This window comes from Quercus robur, chromosome 3 (genome assembly GCF_932294415.1).
Source record: "Quercus robur chromosome 3, dhQueRobu3.1, whole genome shotgun sequence".
Lineage (NCBI taxonomy): Eukaryota > Viridiplantae > Streptophyta > Magnoliopsida > Fagales > Fagaceae > Quercus > Quercus robur.
The window spans coordinates 23913419-23939265 of record NC_065536.1 but is presented as its reverse complement, the minus strand read 5'-3'; the positions used below and the strand labels follow the sequence as shown (position 1 = coordinate 23939265).

The window sequence follows — 25847 nt, the reverse complement described above, 5'->3', positions numbered from 1 at the left end:
CTTTTGATGCCCAAAGGATTAAGGCAATTCCGCTGTGTAATACTCCACAACCTGACCTCCTGTACTGGACAATTGTGAAGAACGGAGTGTACTCTGTAAAATGGGGATATCGAGCCTTGTGCGAAGAAGCAAGGAATGAGGAAGCATCGGGTTCAAGCTCAGTTCTGTCCACTGGTTTCTGGTCGAGTATCTGGAAACTAAAAGTGCCGGGGAAGGTAAAACATTTTATGTGGAAAGCATGCTCAGATTGTTTGCCTACAAAAACGCGCCTTGTGAAGAGGAGAGTGTTGACAAATCCGATTTGCCACCTATGTAATAGAGCTGAAGAGGACACGCACCATGCTTTGTGGGGTTGTGAAGCAATTAAGCAGGTCAGGGACAGTGACTTTTACTGGGTTAATCACTTCGAAGCTTCACAGGGCTTGTTTCAAGATTTGGTGGCGCTAGTCATGCAGCTGTATAGCTCTTGCCTTGTGCACCCAGCGAGCTGTAATTGGTGAGGTAGCGTAAATGGCAACCTCCAAACCCAGGTGAATATAAAACAAATTTCGACGGCACGATGTTTACTGGAAGTGATGAAGCTGGTTTGGGCGTAGTGGTGCGAGATTCAAATGGCTTAGTTGTGGCTGCGATGGCAGAAAAAATAAAACAGCCCCATTCCGTGGAATGCTTGGAGATGTTGGCAGCAAGGCGAGCTGTGATTTTCGTTAAGGAGATTGGATTGCAAGAATCCCACTTTGAAGGTGACTCGGAGCTGGTCATTAAGGAATTGCAGAGGGATGGTTCACAGTACTCATCTATTTGGGCATTTGGCTAGGTACACGTTATCTCATGTTAGCTCCGAGGAGTTTTTCTTTCGCTCATGTGGTAAGGCAATGTAATGCGGTTGCGCATGTTTTGGCCCAAAGAGCAAGGCTATTTTTTCCTTTTTGTGCTTGGATGGAGTTTGTTCCGTCTGATATTGAGCTTTTGTATGTACTGATTTTCCAAGTCCTTAATTAATAAAATAAATAGACTATCTTTTCTCTCAAAAAATAAAAAATAAATTTCACATGTGTGATTAATGCAACCCATGATTATAAATTATAATCTAATATATGTAGACTATAGGTTGCTTTCATTTCCTAAGTCTTGATTTTGAATATAAATATGGTGATTCTAGTAATGAATGCAATAATGGAGTAAACATGTTATGTTTTTTATTATTATTTCATTTTTTAAAGTAAACTTTCATTTTATATAGTCAAAATGTAAAATAGTGTAAAACAAAGACCAACTATATTGGAAGGGCTTTGGTACCAATCACCTTCTCATGCACATGCCTTAACTCTAAACTAAGAAGTAAAGACTAGTAGACGTTCATTAAAAAAAAAAGAAAAAAAGTAAAGACTAGTAGACATTTGCACATATCACTCAAAGTGGTTATCAACTTATTTAAAAACCGAATAGCAACTCTTGATCTTTGCCATAGTTTACGAGGTCTATGATGTACTATCGAATCTTACATTGGGTAATTTAATTTGGGACCTGAATCGAGACACTCACACTTAGAGTTCATTTGACATGATTAATTTTGCCAACTTATTTTACTATTCAACTTATTTTTGTTACTATTCATGGATCTTATTGTACTTTTTGGTACTATTCATGGATCCCATTATATTATTTCAGCTAATTTTTACTTTTATCTACCGTATTTTCAGTAAAAAGTTTTCAGTTTCAACAAAATAAACGGATCCCAAACATACCATTATTTGTAAACCATAAAACCATAATTATGATGATGATGCTTGGAACCATTGTACTTTCAAATTATATTAACAAGTTCCCTTCCAATTCAACAGAAGTAACAGAAAAAAAAAAAAGAAAAAGGAAAAAGAAAAACAGTGCACGTGATTAGAGACCGTGTTTTACCTACGGCTCCTCTTCCCACAGCACTGGCCACGTGTGAGTTATTGTTCAACCAATTTCTCACAAATTCAGGTTTTCATTTAAACAAAATCTTTCTAATTTTTCTCATTTTCCTCTCTCTCACTTTCATTTATCACTTCGTCCAATCCCATCTCTCTCTAACTCTCTGACAAAGAAAAAAAAGAAAAAAAGAAAAACTTTCCCTCATTTTCTCTCTCTCCAATCACCGATCCTCCAATTCCCACTGCGATCTAGGGTTTCTTCCCAAACCGCATTTGAATCTCCAATTTCAATTCCCTCTTCTGCCTATCGCGGATTCTCCGTAGGGTTTCCCCTGATTCGGTAATTGTTGGATGAGAGAGAGAGAAAAGATTGAATGACGACGAGCATGGAGATCGTGATCGATGCGGCGTCGTTCGACGCCGACCTCTTGCAGCTCTCCGAGGTTTCTCCTTTGGCACTCAAATCCAACCCGGTCTTTACCGAGAAGCTCTTCGAGCAATGGCTTTCGCTTCCTGATTCTATTCGTCAGGTATAATTTGCTTTCGAGAATTTGAGCCTTGGTTATGTTCATTTTTTATTAATTTGAGAATTTACGAGTATGGTATTCGATATCTGTTGCTTATCAACAAAAAGAAAAGAAAGAAATGTGGGTATGGATATAAATTGAGAAGTAATGTATTTATTTATTTGTGCGCGTAATTATGTGTTTTTAACTTCTGGTACTAATGAGATCGGTATTTGATTGAGATTTACTTGCTGGAGTTGAGAATTGTATGGCCTGAGGAAGGACTGGTTGATCGTATAGGCACAGGGGAGGATCTGGATTCATGGGGAACTCGGTTGTTAGTTTTCAGAATTGTGATATGTAAGTGTAACTAAGAAAGATCATGGGACTTTTAGCCGTCTAGTTTCTCAAATTCCTGTCTTTCTTTTTGGGTGGAGTAGGAAAAGTAGATGGGTGTTTGTAAGTTGGGGAGCAGATTATGGGTTTTGGATATTTTTGATGACATGGAGATTCTAAGCAAGATTTTACTTAAAGCCTTGGAGGGTGGTTTCGTAGTTGTATTTAAGTTTGGGGGCAGAAGCAGAGGAATTATGAAAATCTCCCATCTTACTTTTTTTTGTTGATGATACTATTTTATGTTAGGAAAGTCTTGAACAACTTGGTTACCTCCAATGTGGAGTCAAATTTAAGGTTAAATTTGAATCAAAGTGAATTTTTAGTGATGTGGCACTTCTCCCCTTATAAGTTCTAGGTGGAGGGTGAGTTTATGGGTTCAAGACTAGGATGCATGTGTAACTTACCAATAAAAAAAATTTGTGGTCGCTATTGGGTTCTTCTTAAGGCACAAACAGTGTGAAATGCTGTTATTGAAAGGTGGAGAAGAGACTTGTAAGCTAGAAGATGCTCTATTTATTTGAGGCTCACTCTTGTAAAAGAATATATTATCCAGTCTTCCCACATGCTTTATGTTGCCTTTACTATGCCCATTTACATTGCTAAATAGTTTGAAAAACTTAAAAAGAGACCTTTTGTCATTGAATTAGGTGGTGTCCAAGTTCATTGAGTGGAATTTAAGTTTTGGGTAGGGGGGGGGGGGGGGAAGAGGCATTTTTTCATTGGAAGAGGTGGATTGGGGTTTCATAATGATTATTGGAGATTTGGAGTTGAGAGGGACCAACTTTGAAGGCATGTTATCATGCTAAAAATGCACCTTATCTCCAATTCCCACATCAAAGCGTATATTACTAACAAAGTAGTCCACCTGCTCGAGTAGCCTTCCATAAACTACAAGCATGTGTGCTATGCACCGGCTTTGTTATCCAGCCATCCCCTCCACCCCATGCTTTAATTTACTGCAAAATCTGCTTTCTTAAGGCTGACTCTTCCTCCCCAAACTGTGACAGCCACTTTCCTAATAAAGCTCTATAAAAATTGCTCAATTTGTGCAATTGTAAGCCTCCGCATGCATTTGGGAATCACAATGTGTTCCAATCCACAAGACGAAACTTGAACTGCATCCCTTGACCCATGTTAGAGAAAATTTTTCTGCAATTTTTCTAATCTATTTGACATGTGAGACGAAATGGTAAACAAAGATAGGTAGTAAATATGAAGACTCAACAACACACTCTTAATTAGCGCCATTTATCCCCCTTTTGGAAAGATATAATTTTTTCCATCCCTACAATCGTCAATTTATCTTCTTTAAAATGGAATTTCGCATTGCTTTCACCTTGAAAAAGGAACCTAAAGGCTTACCAAAATAATTCATTGGCAAACTCCTAACATAACAAATTAGACACCTCATTTATACCCTTAAGTACATTCCTACCTGGATTGCTTTACACTTACTCAGATTACTTTAAATTTGGTTACTGTTCAAAGCAAGTTGGTACTATTGTTATATAAGTAAGTTGCTCCCTCTCTGTGTCACAGAATAAATTCGTATTATCAATAAATAGCAGAGGAGAGATCGTTAACTGATCCACAGAATCATTGCCAACACAAAACTCAGAAATGTAACCATTCACCTCTATCCTACACTATCCTACTCAAGACCTCCATCATCAGAATAAATAACAAGGGAGAAAGAGGATTACCTTTCCTTAGGTGCTTGAGCTGTTAAAAAACCCATGGGAGAGCCATTCACCAGTAGGAAATTTCGAGGATAAGACAATATGGGACCCAATTCTAGAGAAGATGGAAAGGAGATTAGTGGGATGGAAACGTTTGTATTTATTCAAGGGAGGTAGAGTTACCTTAATTAAAAGCACTCTATCAAATTTACCTACTTATTTTTTTATCTTTATTTCCTATTACTACTGCTGTGGCTAATCGAATTGCAAAAATTCAGCGGAATTTCTTATTTTTGGGGGGGGGGGGGGGGATGAACATAAATTTCACCTGGTTAAATGGGTTGCTGTTTGTACTCCTGTATCTTCAGGTGGCTTGGGGATAAGGAAAGTGAGACTTTTTAATAAAGCTTTGCTTGAGAAGTGGCTTTGGAGATTTGGGCTTGAAAAGGATGCCCTGTGGAGGCAAGTGATAGAAGTGAAATATTGTTATAGATGGGGTGGTTGGTGTTCCAATTCTGTTTCTGGTCCTTATGGTGTTGGTTTATGAAACAATATTAGTTGGGGAAGGCCTTCCTTATCTCATTACATTCTGTATGATCTTGGCGATGGGTCGAGGGTAAAATTTTGGCCTGACTGTTGGTGTGGGGAGACACCTCTTGCTGTCAATTATCCAGAATTGTTTAGATTTTGCAGAAATAAAGAGGCAAGGGTGGCTGAGCTTATGAAGTTAACTAATGGGGTCCTTTTTTGGGATGTAAGCTTCTTTAGGGGTTTTCATGTTCAGGAATTGGATGCCATGTGGAGCTTAATGGTTACAATATATGGCTCATCAGTAAGGGGGGTTGGGGAGGATAAGATGTGTTGGAAACCAAATAGAAGTAAGGGGTTTATGGTTAAAGATTATTATAGTCTTCTAGTGGGATCTATTGATTTTTGTTTTCCATGGAAAAGCATTTGGCAGCAAAAGATTCCTGCTTTAGTAGCTTTCTTTGTTTGGACTGCTGCTTTGGGAAAATGCTTGACAATTGACAATTTGAGAAAAAGGAAGATTTGGATATTGGATTGGTGTTATATGTGCAAGTGTAATGGGGAATCAGTTGACCATCTTTTTCTTCATTGTCCGGTTGCTATGGTTTTTGGTTTATTTGGAGTAAGTTGGGTTATGCCACAATCAGTTGTCAGGCTTCTAGTTTGCTGGCTAGGCCGGTTTGCTCGTCATCAATATGGGAATATATGGAGAATCATTTGCCATTGCTAAATGTTGTGTCTTTGGAAGGAAAGAAATAGTAGATGTTTTGATGATATTGAGAGATCCATACCTGACCTCAAGCTTTTTTTCTTTAGAACTTTATTGGATTGGTTGTCTGTTTTGCAAAACCAATCATTCTCTTCTCTTCTTTTTTTTATTGATTCTTGTAATTTTTATTCTTGATTGTTGACCCCTGTACACTTCTTGTGTACTAGGATGTCCTTTTTTTGATATCAATAAAGCTTATTACTTATAAAAAAATGTAATATCTGATTGGATCTGTCCCCTCCTTTTAGCACCAAACCCTATTCTTCCATGCAAATATAATAATGCTTCTTAGCTCACATGATCATAAACCCTTACAAAGTCTTAACGTATATATCAATCCTGGTATCATGCTCTTGATTTGACTCTTAAAGACATTCACTAGCATAATAACTCATTCCAAAATCTACTATTCTTTCACAATTGCATCACGTGTTTTGGGCACTGGTTTCTCCAATACTACTTTCATTTTGTTGGCCAACATTTTAACTACCAATTTGTAAATACTTCCTGCCAGGTTAGCAGGTTGAAAATCCCTATTATTCTAAGTATTAACCTTTTTAGGGAAGAGATTTTTCAAACCTACAATAATCATGAAATTATTTAAAAAGGGCCATAACCTCACATGCGAGGACCCTCTAACTGTGTTACGAAATTCCATTGTAAAACCATCTGAACCTAGAGTTTTATCATTGTTTAGCTGCTTCAAGGCCTGCAGTTGTCAACTCCTCCCTTGTAATTTGTTCATCCTGGGACAACCCATCACCACCTTCCTACCCATCCAACAATTGCAACTCAATCAAAAGCTCCTCTTTTGTCGACCCCACATCCCCAAATTTTCTCTTGTTCCACTTCCTCATACCCTCCATGAGAGCTTTCAGTTTCCTTGCTAACACAAAACTAGGGATGCTAGTGAAATTGTACCCATTCCACCACAACTGTATCTTATCCGTGTAGCCCTCTGTTGTTGATCAAATGTTTTCAAAACCCACTGGAAGCCATCCTCCACATTCTTCAGTAAACAAGAAACAGAAAACCTGCCCACATTCTTCACCACTGCTCTCTTGTTGGGGTTGTTCAACCCTCACACGTGCGCGCACACAAACACACACACATATATATATATACTAGGCATATTTTTATGTTTATTTGATGTTTTCAAAATAATAACAAATTAACAACTTTAAAAATCTTTAAAAACATATGTAGAATCAGAGGAATTTTTTTAAATAAAATATTTTTTTTCCTCCCAACACACAGAACTTGCATGCAGGAGTGTGACGAGTGTCCATGTTTCTTAGATGCAGGCTGCATATAATAGTTCTAAAAACTGAACCATAGAATCCAGCTCCCCGTCATGCAGAGATCAGAGGTTCATACATTTCTTATATGCTTCCAAAGACTCATCCCGTATATAGTCCTCTAGCAACATCTCTACACCATCCACCCAGAAAAGCTCCATATTATAATCTACAGTTTTTCTCCATAAATGGTCTTGTTCCTCCATGTATCTCCATAGCTATTCATTTAACTTGAAAATTCAAAGCCTAATAAAAGTTAGCCCATGCATTCAATACTTGAAATACTTGAAGGAGTGTGTTATTTATAGAGGAAGAAGTATAACATCTTTCTTTATTTTTCCAAAGTGGGATGTGTAGCACTTCTTATTAAAACCTCTCTTTTATTAATTGAGGTGGAATCATAGCATCTTCCCTCATTCTTTCAATACGAGGCTTGCAACATTTATTTTTAAAGCCTTCCCCTCTCAAATTTTCGATGTAGGATTTGCATATTCGTTAATTATTTATGACATCATTACAGTTAACCTTTGGTTGAACCCTGGTCTAACCTTAAAACCTTGAATCTCTCTTTTTTTAGTTCTTAAATAGTCTAGTTTTTAAGACATTGGTCCTAATACTACTTGTACAAGAAAGAGTCCTCGTGTGTGTATATATATATATATATTTATTTATTTATTTATTTATTTATATACACACACACAAACACACTCTCAATGTACTTGAAGAATATATGGATTTGATTTATAAAAATATTTAGTGTTTTAGTATTCAGGCATGTTAGCCTTCTAGTTATTTTTCTCATATTCTCTTCTCTCTTCTCTCTCTTGTGGTATTGTTCACAGTATTGTTCTAACAATCCATGAACATATAATTTTTGTTTTTTTCCTTCTTCCTTACAACTCCAGTCAAGCCCTTCCTCTTATTGATCAAAATCATGAAGCTCCGTGTGTGTTTTCTATCAAATAGCATAAAAATACTCATCACTCTAGCTAATTTTGAGCTTTAACCCTTTCTTTACAATTCTAAATGCTAGGTCCCCAAACCCTCCTAAACCTTAATCAATGACAAGCACCACGTAGACAAATTCCCTAAGTTGTTCTATGTGATATGAGGTTGGTTGGGCAAGTGGCTAGTAACTCTATTGCTGGTGCTAGTAGTAGCTTGGTGGTGGTGGTGATTTGCATGATGTGGTGGCCTAGTAAATTTAATTTGCCTATACTTTTATCCATTATTTCTTGCTTTCCAAATTAGCTAACATAAAATCTGTGAATCACTTATTACTTTTTTGTCTGATAGCTCATTCTTTGTGGATGAATATGCTTCGGTTGTTTGGGATCGTTTGGGTCATGCCAGGTTCAGTCGAGGACTTATTATTCTGTTGGTTTCATTGTCTTGGGAAGCATAGTTCTAATATTTTGGATTTGGTCCCAAGCTGTTTAATGTGGACTATTTGGTCTGAACAGAATCGGCGGGCTTTTGAGGACGAGGGGAAAACTGTGATTCAGTTATTAGAGTTTTGCCAGAGGACCCTCTTTGATTGGTCTTGTTGTTGGGGTTTCTCAGATTGTTCTTCCCTTACGGATTTTATTTCTTCTATTAGAATAGATTAGGGGCTGTTTTTGTCTTGTTGTTTCTTTTTTCCATTGTTCACTACCGTGAACTCTTTGTGTTTCTCTTGCTTTTCTTTTATTAATAATATTTTCTTCTTTCTTATAAAAAAAAAAAAGCTAACATGAACTTCCTTTCAAAGCCAATGTATGGGGTGTAATCTAATTTTTCATGCTTCTCTTGTTTTAGGTAACATTATTGCTCAATGAAGCAAAGGCGGGTGGTCCCTTGAACGTCCCCGGAAATTCTTCTAGTCCACGTGCTTCCACAAGCAATTCTTTGCCATCTATGTTTCCTGCAGGCAGTGCTCCTCCACTTTCACCGAGGAGTTCATCTGGTTCCCCTCGGATAATGAAACAGAGGCCTGGACCTTCTATTTTAAGTTCACCCCTGAAAGTGGTTAGTGAGCCGGTTAAAGAATTGATACCTCAGGTTTGATGAAACTCTGATCTTCTCAGTTCAAAATAAGCTGGCTGCACTACTTGCTATTTCCATCCTCTAGTTAGCTGTTTGTCTGTGTGTTGTCTGCTAAACTGATATTTCAGGGTATGTTGATGATAGTTTCTAACATAGTTACTTGCAATGTTTGCAGTTTTACTTTCAAAATGGTCGTCCTCCACCAAATGAACTAAAAGAGCAATGCTTAATGAGAATTAATCGGTTTTTCCATGGGCACTTGGATGGACTCCAGATGCATGGTGAGATATACATAAGCTATTAGTTTAGGTAATAATTCTGGAACTGATTTACTAATTTTTTCTTTGTAATGTCAGAATTTAAATTAGTAACTAAGGAAGTCTGCAAGCTACCATCATTCTTCTCCACGGCCCTTTTTAGAAAGATTGACGTTAATGGCACTGGTTTGGTGACAAGGTATACACTTCTGGTCATTGTTGGAGAAAGTAATAGCAGGGTTTAACTATGTTTTATCTCCCCTGCTCTTTATTATATTGTAATGATAAATTTTTTTTATTAAGTATTTTGGATAACCTTATGTTTGCTTCTGTTTAAAATTGAAAAGAATATTCTTTCAGTATTTTACAATGAAAACTCAAATGTCTGAAGGTTTTCTTTCTGCCACTGGAAGCTCTTAGAGATCTTGCTTCCCCCTACTTTTAGGGAATGCTCTTTTGTCCACTTATCTGGACAATGATTAAACTTCTTGTCTCTTCCCCAAACACTGGTTTTGAGCATCTTCTGTTGGGTTAGGTGCATTTAATTAGAGAAATGCTGCCACTTATTAGAAGCTTACAACCATTAATAAGAACTTTAGTTTTGGGGGTGCGTAGATATCTTTCTACCCCTTCGTAAGTTTAAGGTTATGCTAAACTGAACTTCTGGCAGATTTGAGTAGAATTTTTCTATAGTTAATTAACCTTTAGATCAGGATAAATGAAGAATATTGAGGCTCTCTTGTTAACAAGTGGAGGGTGGATTTGATAGCCACGTCTGTTTTGAGGTGGGGAATGGAGAACATGTGCAATTTTGGTAGCTGTATCTGACCTTTTACTCTTTGGTAGTTTTTTTGATGGGTAAGTAAACTTTATTTAAAAAATAATCCAAAGTTTTATAAAAAACAGCTACCTTGGTACACGGGGAGTGTATGCACAGGGAAACAAAAGCTATTTTACTCTTTGGTAGTTGACCAAGACACTTTCATAGCTTCATACTTGGAATGCAATACCGAGGGAGGGAGAAGCTTTGGGATGTCTGGTTCATAAAATAGTTTAATGACTGGGAGTTGGACTTGGTTGCTTCCATGCTTGAATTTCTGTATTCAAATATGCCAAGGCGGGTGGGTCTTGACAGAATGAGATAAAGTTTGTGAGGTACAGGGGTGTTTGATGTATGGTCTTACTATGGTGTACTGCAAACACTAAAGGAGATCTCTTTCTTATGGAGAGGAAGTTGGTGTGGCAAATCCCCAAAGCAGGGTAGCTTTTCTTTGTGTGGACAGCATCACAGCAGCATGGGGGGAGATTTTGACTAATAATAATCTTTTTTTTTTGATAAGTGACTAATGATAATCTTAGAAAGAGAGGAATCACAATAGTAGACTGGTGCTGTTTGTGTAGGTGTAGTGGGGATTCAATGGATAATTTGTCATTTCATTTTGAGAAGTGCTATGTCCACAACATTTTCATAACATTTTTACAACAAATCATAGGTGGTTAGTTGTTATTGATTCAAATTTGAACTTACCACTGAGATTACTTTTTTGACCCAACAATAACAATCAGTAACAACCTGCCACTTAAGATTTATTGTAAAAATATTGTGAAAATGTTGTGAACGTATCATTTCTCTTTCATTTTTTATTATGCCTATGCATTGGGGGCCTATATATTTCATCTCTTTGAAGTTAATTTGGTGCTGCTGCATAGAGTATCTGATTTATTGGTTGTTTGGAGGGATTAATTTGGTAAAACGCTTGTCCACTGTGTGGAATTTAGCTCCTTCATGTCTAATGTGGCTAGTGGGGGAGTGGAATACCCATACCATTGAAGCTGTTGAAGTTTTGGAAGTGTAGTTTAGGCTTCACTTCTAGGATTACTTTGTGAATGGTCAACTGTCCTGGGTCGCAGCGACAGTGGAACTGTCACTGAGTATGCTATTTGATATCCTTTAGTTGTAATTCTTTGGATACAAGTCTTTAGGCTATCGTGTGCTTTGTATTGTTCATGTGGTAGTTTTTTGTGAATATCATTTACTTATTAAAAAAACAAGGCATTAGATGGCTATACATCAACATGTCTGACACCACAATTTGTGTTCATTGGAGTACTTGTGAATGGAGTCTAATTATCTGGTTAGACAATTATCATAACATATCTTCTGTATGTATGATCAACCTGAACCCTCTTTGGCTGAACGTGAAGTATTTATGGTTGCTGTGTAGCTAATTACCATAGTGAGTTGCTGCTTCGAATTCCTGTAACACTATCTATTTAGAGTTCTGTAAGATTGAACTTTTAGGATTTTATTATATTAATTCCACACACCCCCCCCCCCCCCCCCCCCCCCAAAAAAAAAAAAAAGTTTCTGCCATTTAGGTCAGGATTTTGACCAGATTTGATTTAGGAAATATAGCTTGTGGTTGTTTGGGCTTTTAGTTTACAGAAGAGATCTAAGTTGCTTTTTGGGGGTGTGACACATTTGACTTTGAGAAATTTTAGCTTTAAAGCTTTTCCTTATTGGTCAGTTGCCTTTGTAGTTGCAATTGCATTGATTTTTCTAGTGTGATTGCATGGTTTTTCTTTCATTCTCTTCCTGCTCCCCTCCTTTTTTCTCCTTTCATTTTCTCTTGTTCTTTTCCTGCTTTTTAAAAGTTCAATTCTGTTCTACTTCCAGAACATAAAAAGAACTGCTTAGACATCCCCATCAAACTCTAAATATTTTCTCAAAGCCTTTCTGTTTTAACCATTCATGCATAAGCTATTCAACAGCAAGCCAAGCCATTCGTCTCTCATTTTAGTCCAAGTTTTGGTGAATCCTGTATCAGATTGGTATTGTAGCAGAAATCTTGAGGTGTTAGACACTGTACAGAAATATGGGTGAATTACTTGAGGCCTTGGAGGAATCCAATGTAGATTATGAAGTTCCCAAGAAGAGAAAATTGGCTTTGAAATGTGAATGTGGGGGCATATTACAGGTTTTTTTTGACAAGTAATAAAGTTTTATTAAAAAAGAGAATTTCTTCATGTCCACAATGATGTACATAAAGTCTCTACAGAAATTGCAAAGAATCAATTGGAGAAGCTAAGAGATTTGTGAAACTCAAAATTGGAATTACAATGTGAAAATCCCCAAGCCGAAAACCACTCAAACAAGGTTTGAATCAGTAAGGATCTCAATTGATCTAGGGAGCTCTCAGTATCCTTAAGCGTGCAGGAATTGCTTTCTTTCCACGCTAATCACATCAAACATGAAGGTGCTACATTCCAAATTTCCGAACAGTGCTTCCTAAACTAATTCCTCTACTCAAAGAAAAGGGATGATACTGTTAGAGGTATTACCCACTGAACCCCAAACATGTACTTCATTCCACAAAGCATAAGGAACATCATAATGAAGCAATAGATGGTTCACCATTTCCCCACTGCACTGATACAAGCATCACCGATTTACTAAAGATAAGCCCTTCTTGGCAAGGTTTTCAATAGTAAGAATTTACCTCAAGCTGGAGTCCACAGAAAGAAAGCTGCCCTCTTGGGGGGCCTTGACTTGCCATATACCCTTGCTCTTCTGGGGGAAATTAATGCCATTAGCATTGCGGATAGCTTTATAGAAAGAACAAATATCAAACTTCCACTCCCTACTAGACACCATTTCATCTTATCACCCCCCTGGTAGGCACCTATGCCTAGGAGTGAATATGGTTTAAGAAGGAATTCACCATCTCCACCTCCCAATCATGAAAATCCATTTGAAAGCATACATTCCAGCTGGTAACCTCCCCATCCAATTGAGAATCTAATAGATCAAAGACTGAGGCTTCCCTATCAATTGTGTAGGCTTCCCTATCTTTTAGGGGCTGCTCCTGTTTTTTTTTTAGCTGTTTTTTTTTAGTTCTTTTTTCCTTTGTTCACTACCGTGAACCCTTTGTGTTTTTCTTGATTCTCTTTTATTAATAATATTCTCTTCTTACTTATCAAAAAAAAAAAAAAAAAGATGACTACACCATTGATCATACTAGGACCTTACATGAGCACCATCACCTACCTCAAAAGCCACATGCTGGAAAAAAAAGTGTCCCATCCTTCTCTAATACTGCTTCATAGGCTACATCCATGTGATTCTCTACCTGGTTTTGTAATCCATCCATCCCATTTGTCCCCATATTTCTAGGCCATAACTCGGCTCCACATATGATTAACTTCATGCCCAAAACGCCATAACCATTTCCCCAACAATGCTTGATTGAAATTCCCAATCTTCCCAATCCCTAAGCCACCAACGTCAATAGGAAAACATACCTTATCCCACACCACCAATGAGTATTTGAATACCTCCTCTGAAGCACCCCACAAGAAACTGCCTAAATCCTTTCTAATCTTTTCATCCATTGATTTTGGAATAGTAAAGAACAAGGGGTAATACGCATGTAAGCTCGAAAGCATTTAATCTTCTCCATTATAGGATTCCATACAATAATAGCCTTGAAAGATGCCCCCGAAGGCATTGCCAAATAAGTCATTGGCAAAGAGCCAATTCTACAACATAAAATATCCGTCAATTCAGCCATATTATCTACCTGGCCTACTGGGACCACTTCAAGGCAAATCAATACCATTCTGATATACAGAAGCTGCTCCCTAGAGGCATCTCAAAAAGAGAATGGTGCAAATAAGAGATGTGAGACACTTAACCCCTAGAGGCATCACTTCTATTGGATGTTTGGATGATATATGTTTTTTGAAGGAGTGATATTTATATCAACCTGACTATCACAGCAAAGTCGTATATGTTACTAACTTTTGGTCATGGAGACATGCAGCGGTCTTCTCATCTTGGAAGTCCTCTAGCTGCTGTGTATTCAACTAGTGCAAGTGACTGTGCAAGTTGAGGAGTGTGCCAGAAATTGCCATTGATGCAGGAAGCACAAAGAAAATTTTATTTCAATTTTGCTTTATTTCTTTTTGGAAGTCAATTGTATTTTTATTTTAGGTATTAGTAGTTAATTAGGTTCATTATTATTTTTATTTAACTTCTCAGAGTATAATTTTTGTAATTCAATAATTGGAATTTCCCAAGTCAATAACAATTAGGGTTTCCTATTGTCAGTTAGAACTTGGAATAATCCTAGGGGTTCAAGTGATAACCTGATGGTAATGGCATCTTTTGTGGTGCCATGTGTATAATTTGAATCCGTACCCATGAATTGGTCTAATTTCCATCATCAGTTACGACTTAGAAGAAGAACCTAGGATGTGAAAGCCCTTATTTAGTTCACAGCTGAGTGCGTGTTTGAAACAAGCTTGTTTGGCTTTTTGCTGATTTTCTTTTGCTGAAAGTGGGCTAGAGTAAGCTTGTACTTTGAAAAAGTGAGAAAAAAGTTAGGTTTTAAAAAGCTTGACTTAAGCACAGAAAAGGCTAAATGAAGCTAAATGCTAAAAGCAAAAGCTTGTACACAAAAGGACACTAAATTGCTGTGAAGGACACCAAGTTATAGTTTTATGAATGATAACTTGATTAATTATAATATTACCCACTTTCAATCTTAATTCATGATATGGTTAAAAGTAATAATAAGAAGACAACAACCACAACAGCAATAATTTACAATCATTTCCTCAGATGAGAAAGGCTACTTGACCGGAGTAGGGCTTACAACCACAATCTTAGGCTTAATATGCGTTTTTTGTTTATATTCATTTTATTTAAAAATTTTCAAAGTGCCTTCTGTTTCTAGTATCATTGAGCACTAGCTTTTGTTGTGCCTCATTGCTAGTTATGGAACAATAGATTATGAGCACTATGCAACGTTTTTTTTTTTTGGTGTAGGGATGCATTTGTTCAGTATTGGGTCATTGGAAATAAGTTGACAATGGATATAGCAACCCAAATGTATACCATCTTGAAGCAACCGGATATCAAATTCCTTACTCAGGTAATTTGTTTTGTTGTATATCTCTATTTATTCTCCTTTTTTTCTTCTTTCTTTTTTTTTTTTTTTCTTTTTTTTTTTAAATTCAAAATGTGAGATACATTTGCAACATAGTATCTTGACAGTTGCATTCATTAACTACTTTATTATTTTTTGTATTAAATAATTATCAGATTTTTTATTGATGTTTTGTGACTTATTACCATAATCCCTATTTCTCCATTGTTTAAGAATTTCCAACTTGACAACAGGATGACTTCAAACCTGTTCTTCGTGAACTTTTAGCAACTCATCCAGGGTTGGAGTTCTTACAGAGCACACCAGAGTTTCAGGAAAGATATGGTTCGTTCTCAACCTATTAGTCAGCTTTAGATGTTTCTTGAGTTCGATGCTGTCATAGACGTTTTTTTAGTTTTATCTAAAAAGGTATCATCCTCCCATTATAATATGTCGGCCATTGCAGTTTCTCCTCCATCTCAATAAAATTTTATTATATGTATGCGCGCGTGTGTTGGCCTTCAGGTTCAGATATTTTTTTTATTATTAGCTGGTCCAATTGTGTATAGATTGATGGCACTCAAATTATCTAAGTCTTCAATTTGTATTCTATGTTTACATTTCATAGATGGTGTTAGACTGTTAGTTCAGTGTGTCTTCTCTCTGAGGTTTTATTTTTATTTTTTTAATGTTTTATAATCTTCATATTAGAAGTAGTAACTTTTTCAAAAATATTAGATTGTTAAAAAATGAAGACTACTCTTTGCATCAACCCCTCGAACTCTCAAAAAATTAAAATTAGACTTCTTTTGATGACCAATCTAGGAGGCAGACACTTTAAGAGGCTAACCACGTAAGTGTTTGATACATATTGAACATGGCCAGTTATAACTTGGAGTCTTGGACATGGCAGCAATTTTTTTAATGATTTTCTTTAAATAAAACAATGAAATGGATACTTTTGGGAGATGGTGCAACATATGCATTTAATCAGAGCATCCACAGTGTCATCGAGTGGGATGAACAATACTGATGGAGGCACTAGCAGAGCCCACCTCATCAATATCTCTTTCATGCACATTTTGAAGGGGCCTGTAGGAAATTCCTTTGCTGCCCACCAACAATGAAGGAAAGGTCATAGAATCTTGCAGATTGCTGTAATGCCATAAACCTCAGTATATTGAACTCCTGATCAGGGACTGATGAAATTTACTTACCACAGGGAGAGAGAATGAGAAATGAAGTCAATCTAGTTGTTGCTCTATGATCAGCAATCATTCTAGCCTTTTTTTTTTGCCTGTGTTATGGTGCAAGGAGTTTCTTGTGGCAAGGCCGATACTGCCATTTCTACCTAGAATGGTAGCTTTTGAGAAGATCAATTGTTGAATGTGAGAATCTGTTAAGATTTGGTTAAGATATTCTGTAATTACAACAGATAATGGTGTTTCTGGTTGATTTCAAGACAACCGGGTCTCCTAAGAAAGATGGAAGAGATTAGAGATGAATAAGAGAACAAATGTAGTGTTTGGAATTTTTTTTTTTTCAATGCCTTCTCTTACTGTTACAATCAGACTTATACCCTCAAGCTCAACTAAGACTAACTACGGTAACTAACTCTGTTGTAGCTAACTTTGATCCCCTTTGCCAGCTAGCATAGGTATATGTAACTAACTACCAACAACTTCCAAGCCATGTGCTTAATACAATACCAGCACGTCCAATACAATTCCCATCTAACTACTAGGCCAATTATACAACTTGGCAGCTATTACAAAATGTTAACCAATATTCTGACAGTATCACCTATAGCTTGTAAGAATTCCCAAGGAATTATGGCTTGCTATTTTATGGGGATATTAGCTTCATATTGGTTCATTTGGATGGGAATTTTTAAGGAGGAATTGGTTTTCAGTTTTTAGCGGAAGTGGCTTGAATAATGAAAAGTACTGATTATTTCTATATATGACATGCATGGATGGATTTAAGACTTATTAATATGTGGGTTTGAAATGATTAAGTGATGATGTTAATTCAAATTCATAATGCAAGTGATTTTGTTGGGGGTAAAACCCTTAAGCTCAAATCCATTATTTTTTTTTTCAAAATACTTATAAAGAAATTTATACTAGCAATTGTTTATTTAAATCACTTGATTTTAAATTCTTAAATCCAATTGTAACCTATATGTTGGCTTTCATATTTTATCCAAATTGCTTTAGCTTTTTATAAAATGTTACCTTAGAAAACCTTTTGATTTTTGCTTGATTTATAGTTAAGCTGTTGGTTTATAAGTAGCTAATATTTGTTATTTCCATACAATCAATTCCTTTTGATGTGTTATGGGTTTGTGTCCTAAATTTCTTTGACCTTTTTTTTTTTTTTTTTTTTTTTGGGGTGGGGGGGTTGGTTTATGAAACCCTATTAGAGTCACTCATGGCTGTAGTTTATTAGGATGGGATGAGATTGATTTGTGCAACACATTAACTCTGATATTGGCTATGGTTTTGGCATGATGGTGGGTATGGAGATCTGTCTTTAAGGGGGTGGCTTTTCTTGTTTTGTATGCTAGCTCCACTGATAGAGATTCTTAAGTGGAATCCTCGTTGGTGAGATGGGGAGGGGTGTGGGGGACAAAGAAGTTGGGACATAAGATTCCACTGGGACTAATGACTAGGCATTAGAGTTGGTGGATTCATTCCTTCATCTTTTAGATTCTCATACCCCTGTAAAAAGGGTGGTGACCAAGTGAAATGGAGGTTAAAGAGGAGTGAGAGTTTAGTGTTTGTTCATATTAAGGGGATCAAGTGCTGTCCTTTTTCCTTGGAAAGGCATTTGGGGTGTTAAGGCTCCATGGAGGGTATCCTTTTATGTTTGGACAATGGCATGGGGGAAGATTCTTACTAAGAGGGTATATGATTGTGAGTTGGTGTTGTTTGTGTCGGTGTAGTGGGAAGGTGGTGGATCATCTATTGATACACTGCATGATTACTTTGAAGTTATGGAGCGTTGTTTTTAGGTCATTTGGGCTTTAGTGGGTTTATCGGAAGAGGTCATAGATCTATATTCGGTTGGAATAATTGGTTTGGAAAGCATTTGTTGGATATATGGAATATAGTTCCGTTATGTCTGATGTGGACTGTATGGAGGGAATGAAATTTGCGAGCTTTTGAAGATATGGTAAGTACAAGGATGCAATTGTTAGCATCTTTCACCACTTCTTTATATGAGTGGTCTTGCACTTGGGGCTTCACAACTAGCCATTCTATTGTCTTTTATACGAGGAGTCATTATCATTGTATATGTAATTCTTTCGTGATGTAATTTTTTAGGAGTTCTTGTTCATGAAGTAGTCTCTTTTTTATAAAGTTATTCTTACTTATAAAAGAAAGTATGATGCTCATAGAAAAAAAAAAAAAACAGTTTACATAGGCTGAGATAGAATCTTTGCATGAGGCTGACTGTTAGACTAGTCCACTTGAAGTCCTGTGCCTAAATTATTTTTGATAAGAAAATGTATTTATTCCACCTTAAGTTTAATGTCCCAATAGCAAGCTCATGCTGCTAAACTCGGTTCCTAAATTATTTTGGCGTCTAAATTTGAGTTCTATTTGCTCTAGTGCAAAGATGTGATTGTTTCTTACTTGATGCAACTTTTTAACTTAAAATATTATTGCAATGGGCCAGCTGAAACTGTAATATACAGAATATTTTACTACATAAATAGATCGGGGAATGGTCAACTTACACTCAGGGAGCTGAAACGTGGAAACTTAATTGATGCAATGCAACACGCAGATGAGGAAGAAGACATCAATAAAGTTTTGAGGTATACCAATTGAAGGCCTGTCTTAGTTTGTCATCAAATAACTTATGGATAAATAGGGATATTAATCATAGGACCAAACTTATGTACAATACTTTAGGTGTTGCTCCTTAGGTTCTCCTCTTATGATTTTGCCACGTGACCACTTAACTAAAAAATACACTTTTATTTTATGAGAAAAATGCTACATGGCAGAATTTTAAGAGGGGAACTTAAGGAATAGCATCTAAGTACTGTCCCTAAGTTTTTTCCTTAATCATAAATTACATTTCACAAAATCAGGAATATATTTTTGGAATCATTTAGTGCACAATATTAGATAAATTTTTAAACATTTTTTGCCCTTTTTTTTCTTTCTTATCTCATCCTTTACAGGTACTTCTCGTATGAACATTTTTATGTTATATACTGCAAGTTTTGGGAGCTGGATACGGATCATGATTTTTTGATCGACAAAGAGAACCTTATCAGATATGGTAACCATGCGCTTACCTACCGGATTGTTGATAGAATATTTTCTCAGGTTTGTGTCAATTGGTGTTCTTGCTTTACATCACTTTACCTGCTGTTTATGGGAAGAAAAGTTTTCTTCCATCGAATGCTTCCGGTTTCTCTCTTATTCTCTTTGTTTATTTTTTTCAATTATCTCATTTTGTTGAAGCTTTGACTAGTCTCTTTTGCTTATTTCTTTTAATACCTTCTCAGGTTTCAAGGAAGTTCACTAGTAAGGTTGAGGGGAAGATGGGGTATGAAGATTTTGTGTACTTCATACTGTCAGAGGAGGATAAATCATCTGAACCTAGTCTCGAGTATTGGTAGGTTTGCACTTCTTATTTGCACCAGTCGCTAGTTTGCATGCTCAAATTTTATATCTAGGCGAGTGTAATCATGAGTAAGGAAGCAAATATGAAATGGGACATCTAAGTGGAGCATATAATGCTGATTTGCATGATTGGCAGCGAAAGGAAAGTTTGGTTGAATTCTTGCAATGTTAAGAAAGTCCTTGAATCAAGTATATCAGTACAAAGTTTGATTTCCCAAGGGCTAAATTTAACTTATGTGTGAAAAAGGTTATAAAGAGCTATGACGAAAGTTCATACTATCAGTTTGAAGTTCAATTTTGTAAGCATTTGGTCTTTTCTTCTTAGAGAATGGAAAAAGACAAATTGAGTGTGCAAGATGGGATGGAAAATTAATTACAATACTGTGAACAGCACATTAGTCACTGCTTACCCAGACTATGCGAATGTTATCTAATGCAATTTTGTTTGAACTTTTCTGTTAAAATATATGTTGTAGAGTTCTAGTGGAGATTTTTGTGTTATTTAGCCTAAAATCTTAGCATTTTTTTTTTTTATTATAAAAAAGAACCTTTATCAGGCTTCAGTTTTAAAATGCAGAAGTATGAGTTCTGTAAGCTATGATTATTACCCATCTTCCAAAGAATGGGAGAGGCAGCTATAGTACTTGAATGTTAGAGCAACCTGAGTGGCATCCCTTCTTCCTCTTTTATAGAGTTTCTAGACTTTTTGAATCTTTGTTTGTATTGGGAGTAGCTAAGATGACACATTGTGGATTTGAACTCTCTCCTTTTTTGAATAAAATTATCTTACTTATTGATAAAAAATTTTAATTCCTGGTTCTCATGTTATCCTGAATTTGCATTGTACTTGCCAAAAGCAGTTTGGAAATTATTGCTTTTTGGTGCCATATTTATGTCAATTTTCTTTTTAAATTCGCTTCTAATAGAAGTTGCTTCAGAACTAATTTTTTATGCAATAAAACCTGTCTTTACATTGTCTTAAAGATATACATTTTCTTCATGTTTGCTCAGAATCACCTATACAATATATATCTTTTTGGAGGGGATAGGTAGAGAAAGAGATCTTTTGATTTCTTTTTGAACCTTCAAAACATTTTCTTTCATGGATGACCACTCTGAAATTTTTTGATATCTTTACAGAGTTTATTATGCTATCAGTTGCGATGTATTTGTGACATTAAATTGTCTTTTACAGGTTCAAATGCATAGACCTGGATGGAAATGGGATTCTGACACGGAATGAGCTGCAATTCTTCTATGAGGAGCAGTTGCATCGAATGGAATGCATGGCCCAAGAGCCTGTGCTCTTTGAGGATATATTGTGCCAAATAATTGACATGATTGGACCTGAGGTTCACTTTTTCCTCTTTTCTTCTTTTACTGATGGTTTTGTTTCCCTTTCTTGAATGTTAGGGTTTGTGTGGGAACATTTTCTAAGAGAAACAACTTCTAATAACCATTAATATTTTATTGCATACCAATGCCCTGATTTCTAACGTCCTTCTTATAGAGTACATGTGATGCTCCACAATGTCCCAGAACTCTCTCTCTTGTCCCTTTATTTGGGCCTGGGGCTTTTGGGAAATTATTGCAATTACAATTTTTGTAAAAATAGTGCAGATTTCTTTTGAAATCATCTCTTGAAGACTTGATTCTTGAGCTTGAAACCGTGTCTTGAAGACATGATTTTAAGGCTGATCTGACTAAGTCGTGTTAAGAAAAAAATAAAATAAAAGCTCAAACAGTTTTTGTCCTCCCAAACACAAACCTACATGTACCCCTTATCTTCCTCATCATGAGACCCATTCTATTTCTTTCCCAAACACAAATCTACCCCTGCCCACCACTGTTGGATTGCCCCCAGCTAAATGAATTAAGGGGCAAATGAGGTTGCCATTACCATGGGTTCTTCTCGAACTGCTTCACATCGCAGTAGAGAGCAAATTATAAATACAATACTGTACTTGTACCGGCCAGTTATATGGTGCATTTAACCACTTGGAATGTACTGCTTTAAACACTGGTTTGTTTCAGCCACTACTAGCTGTTTCTGTCGATTTCCACTGATGTACAATCATATCTTTCTCTTTTTCTCTTTTTGTTTTTGGGATATGATAGCTTATGGTGAACTCAGTTTGCCATTAGTAGCCAATGTTCCTTGAATATATCTTCAAAGGCATCATTAACTGGAGATTATTTTACTGTGCCTGACATGAAATTTTCATGACTGCAGAATGAGAGCTATATCACACTGCATGACCTGAAAGGTTGTAGACTTTCGGGAAGCGTATTCAATATCCTTTTCAACCTTAATAAATTTATGGCCTTTGAAACTCGTGATCCATTTCTCATTCGTCAGGTACTTGAAATGTTTCTAGTTTTTAATCATTGCTTGATGATACATTAGGATAAAAGTGTGATTCTGTATTGCTTGCCATTTTTTGTGATAGAAAGATGTTGTGATGTGAACAGGAACGAGAAAATCCAACATTGACAGAGTGGGATCGCTTTGCACATAGAGAATACATCAGGCTTTCAATGGAGGAAGATGTTGAAGATGCCTCTAATGGAAGTGCAGAAGTTTGGGATGAATCACTTGAGGCTCCTTTCTGAGTTTAATTAGGTAGGCTATGTCAGTTTCTATGACGATTCCTTTATATATATTTAAGGAGGTGTGCACATGAGATAATTTTAACATTAGTGTTAAGTCAGTTGAATTTTAAATTAAAATTTCTGGCGTGCAGATATACATGTAAACATGCATAAATGCGTGCATGTGATTATTCAAGTTGGCTATTGTATATGTCATGGTTTCTTGCTGGTAGGGTTTAGAATCCTGGTGATGGAAATATGTAGTCCACTATATATATGAAATATTATGTACTGCTTATTTCATGCCCTCGTAGCATGGAAAGTAATTTGGGTTCCGACACATAGTTGGTTCTCTAAAACCAGTGGTAAGACTTTATCATGTTGGATGACTTGACTGGTCTCATTTTCCTCAGTTCTCTCTCTCACTGTAATCTTGAGTTCTGTAGTGTAGATTCGTTGGTGGAAGACAAATATTGCTGATTTAAGAACTGACGCTAAAAATATTGCTAATGGTGCTGATTTTTTTGGCCTATACAAATTGTTAAGTAACTGTTATTCTAATGGTGGTGCTTTACTCTGTACACGTGACAACTTGCATAAGGTTTTTTCATTACTGAGATGCTAGTATGGCATGTGTGTAATATTGCTCACCTTAAGTAAATAGGTAATAATAAGGGTAATATAGTAATAATGTCCTCACTATGCGCTCTCCCATGTAGCTATTGCTTTCTTTGCACTTAAAGGTGGACTCAGAAAGTTAAAAGTGGAGTGCAAATTCTGGAGTTGTGTGGCCCTCATAACAAGTTATGCCTTTATTATTACTCTTATTTTTCCCTGTTTTTCCAATTACTTAATTAGAAGTTAACCCTAAATGTATTTGTTCTTGTTAACTACAGGTTCTAACGAGGAAGCTCCGAATTCTTCTTAAATTGGCCATCCATCAAAGAAACTGTTTTACTCAGGATTATTTCTTAAATGGACTATGCAGACACTTGACCTTATCAGATGGACATTCTGGGCTTGGCTGTGTGGAATGAATTTTTGTTGTGCTGGAGTTGAAAATATTCAGATCTTTGTGTGCATTGAACTGACAAACATTGGGGAGAGTTACAAAGGAAAATTCCTTTACATCATACCAAGATGTCTCATGGAGGTGATTATATAATCCCAGGTTGACGTAGTTCAGGACATTAAGTGTATTTGATTATTTTCCTTATTTTAATTATGTTAAGTTGTAAGTTATCATTCATGTCTTTCCTCCCAAGTTAGTGGATGGTTCTTTCAATACTTCCATTTGTATGGTAATGTGCTGGTCAGTGTCATAGCAATTTTGGCTTTCACTCTGGTTATTTTTAAATTTGATTCAGTCAATTTCTGTGTGTTTGCTGATCTATGATATGTGTATAAGAAAAAGGAATCACCTAGTAGTTTAATGATCATTTATTAATTAATGGCACAAAAAAAAGGGAGAGAGAGACTGTCTTCTATGATGGCAATCTCCAAACGAGTTAAAGATCATTTGTACAAGGAGCAGCAGGTAGTGTAGATTTTGACCATCATTTGATTGAACAAAATCTCAGGATTTGATTTGACTTGACTTGATTGATCGAAAGATGTTTGACTGCCCTTCGACATTGACTCGATCAATTGAGGATCAGGTTGATGTGTTTTAATTTCCAGAAGTTGGTTGTGCTTGAAATTTTGTACCCTATTTGCGTAAGTATACTGTTTATATCGTTATGCAACTTCCAAGAGGCTGGAGAGGCTATTTATCGTGGACCTTGGAAAGAAAATCTAAGCCTAATAGTCTCGTACAAGGCAGTTAGTTCCAGAGTGAAAAATTAAGCGAAAGTTTTTTTAACATGGTGTTTGTTGCCTTAGAGCTTATCAAGCTTGAAATCATAGCACCTAGCGTGTTATTAAACCTCTAGAAGTCAAGGTTTTGGTCATGGACTTGAATACATCATCTGTGAAGGTGCTCATGTATAAAAGAAAGGTTTTAGAGTTGTAGAGGGTTTTTGCAGTAAGTTTATCTACATAGTAGAGTCTAGGATTAAAGCTTTTAATTTAGATGGTAAAACTTCTCTTGATATAATGGATTGTTTCATTGGGGTTTGTTACCCTCGTAGTTGTTTTTTCTTTGAAAACATTTTCAACTGTTTACATTGTCCCCGTATCACTGTTTCTTGATTATTGTTTTGCTCATCTGTTTTACAGTTTTGGTGCCTTGCTGGTTTTGTTCATTAAATTAATATAATTGGAATCACATAACTAAGTTAATTGATTAACTCGCTGCTGCTTAATCGTTTTGGCGTCAAAATTGTTCTTTTCACTTTATGTTATCTCAATATAGTTTTGTAGCCTAAAACTTCAAAGGTAAGTTGAAAGCAAGAATCTCAAACAATTTCACCTGCCAGAATGAACTCCCAATTGGTGAAGCTGAACCCTCGTCCTTTATATGCAACAACCAATCCTAGCAATCAACCGTATGTTCTTTACAAAAATTTACTGAATCTATAGACTGAAAGAACATAGGGCCTAACTTTACCACAAACATTTTCTTACCTGTTAGTTGTCTAACCACATTAAGGGTGTGTTTGTTTTGAGATATTTTAGAGAGGATGGAGAATTTAGGAGAGAAAAGTGGAGAGAAAGAAGTTTTAATGGGTGTCTGGTTGGAAGGGAGAGTGGGAAAAAATGTGATGGAGCCCAGGTGTTTTCTCCTTGAACCACCAAAAAGTTCTCTCTCCAAAATAGGGAGAAAACTGGGGGGAGAAGCTCACTAACATGAGCTGCCCAAAATGCCCCGACACATTCTTCTTTGCTAACATTTTTTGTTTCTTCTTTGTCACTAATCTATGCACATTCATGTTGTTTTGGATTTTTTGTTTTATCTCACTTTTTTTCTTTTTCTTTCTTTTGTTTTTATTACTTTTCTTCCATAGTTCCTTTCTCCCTTTGTTTTTCTTTCTCTGTTACTAATCTGTACACGTTCATGTTATTTTGGGCTTTTTTTTCATCTCATTTTTTCTTTTTTCCTTCTTTTGTTTTTATCACTTTCTTCTATAGATCCTTGCTTCTTGTTGTTGTGTTGTGTTGTGTTTTTTTTTTTTTTTTTTACCAGTTTTTGGATCTAGGCTGTGCCTTTGAAATAATAATTAAAAAAAAAAGTGAAATGTCCATACATAATTTTTTAAATAAATAAATATGTATAAAAAATTGTATTGCCTTTTGTTTTATTTAATAGGGACATAATTGTAAATTTATACCAATTTCATTTTTCATAGTTTTCTATCTCTCCACTTTTC

General features: G+C 36.1%; 1 protein-coding gene across 1 annotated transcript; it reads left to right on the top strand.

Moving 5' to 3' along the window:
• The first annotated feature begins 2005 nt into the window (after positions 1-2005).
• LOC126717542 (serine/threonine protein phosphatase 2A regulatory subunit B''beta-like) lies at positions 2006-23910 on the top strand. Its single transcript, XM_050419316.1, has 13 exons — positions 2006-2443; positions 8887-9129; positions 9290-9395; positions 9471-9570; positions 15202-15307; positions 15556-15646; positions 18986-19127; positions 19500-19647; positions 19830-19939; positions 21143-21299; positions 22181-22306; positions 22420-22570; positions 23436-23910. The coding sequence occupies exons 1-12, from the start codon at positions 2288-2290 to the stop codon at positions 22558-22560; spliced, it is 1626 nt and encodes a 541-aa protein (XP_050275273.1). The 5' UTR covers positions 2006-2287; the 3' UTR covers positions 22561-22570; positions 23436-23910.
• The last annotated feature ends 1937 nt before the right edge of the window (positions 23911-25847 follow it).

Bases quoted from the DNA above. Each gene is read 5' to 3' on its own strand.
- LOC126717542 (XM_050419316.1), top strand. From the start codon at position 2,288: ATGACGACGAGCATGGAGATCGTGATCGATGCGGCGTCGTTCGACGCC. The intron at 15,308-15,555 runs GTAATTTGTTTT...ACTTGACAACAG, and splicing joins ATATCAAATTCCTTACTCAG to GATGACTTCAAACCTGTTCT. The intron at 21,300-22,180 runs GTTCACTTTTTC...TCATGACTGCAG, and splicing joins TTGACATGATTGGACCTGAG to AATGAGAGCTATATCACACT.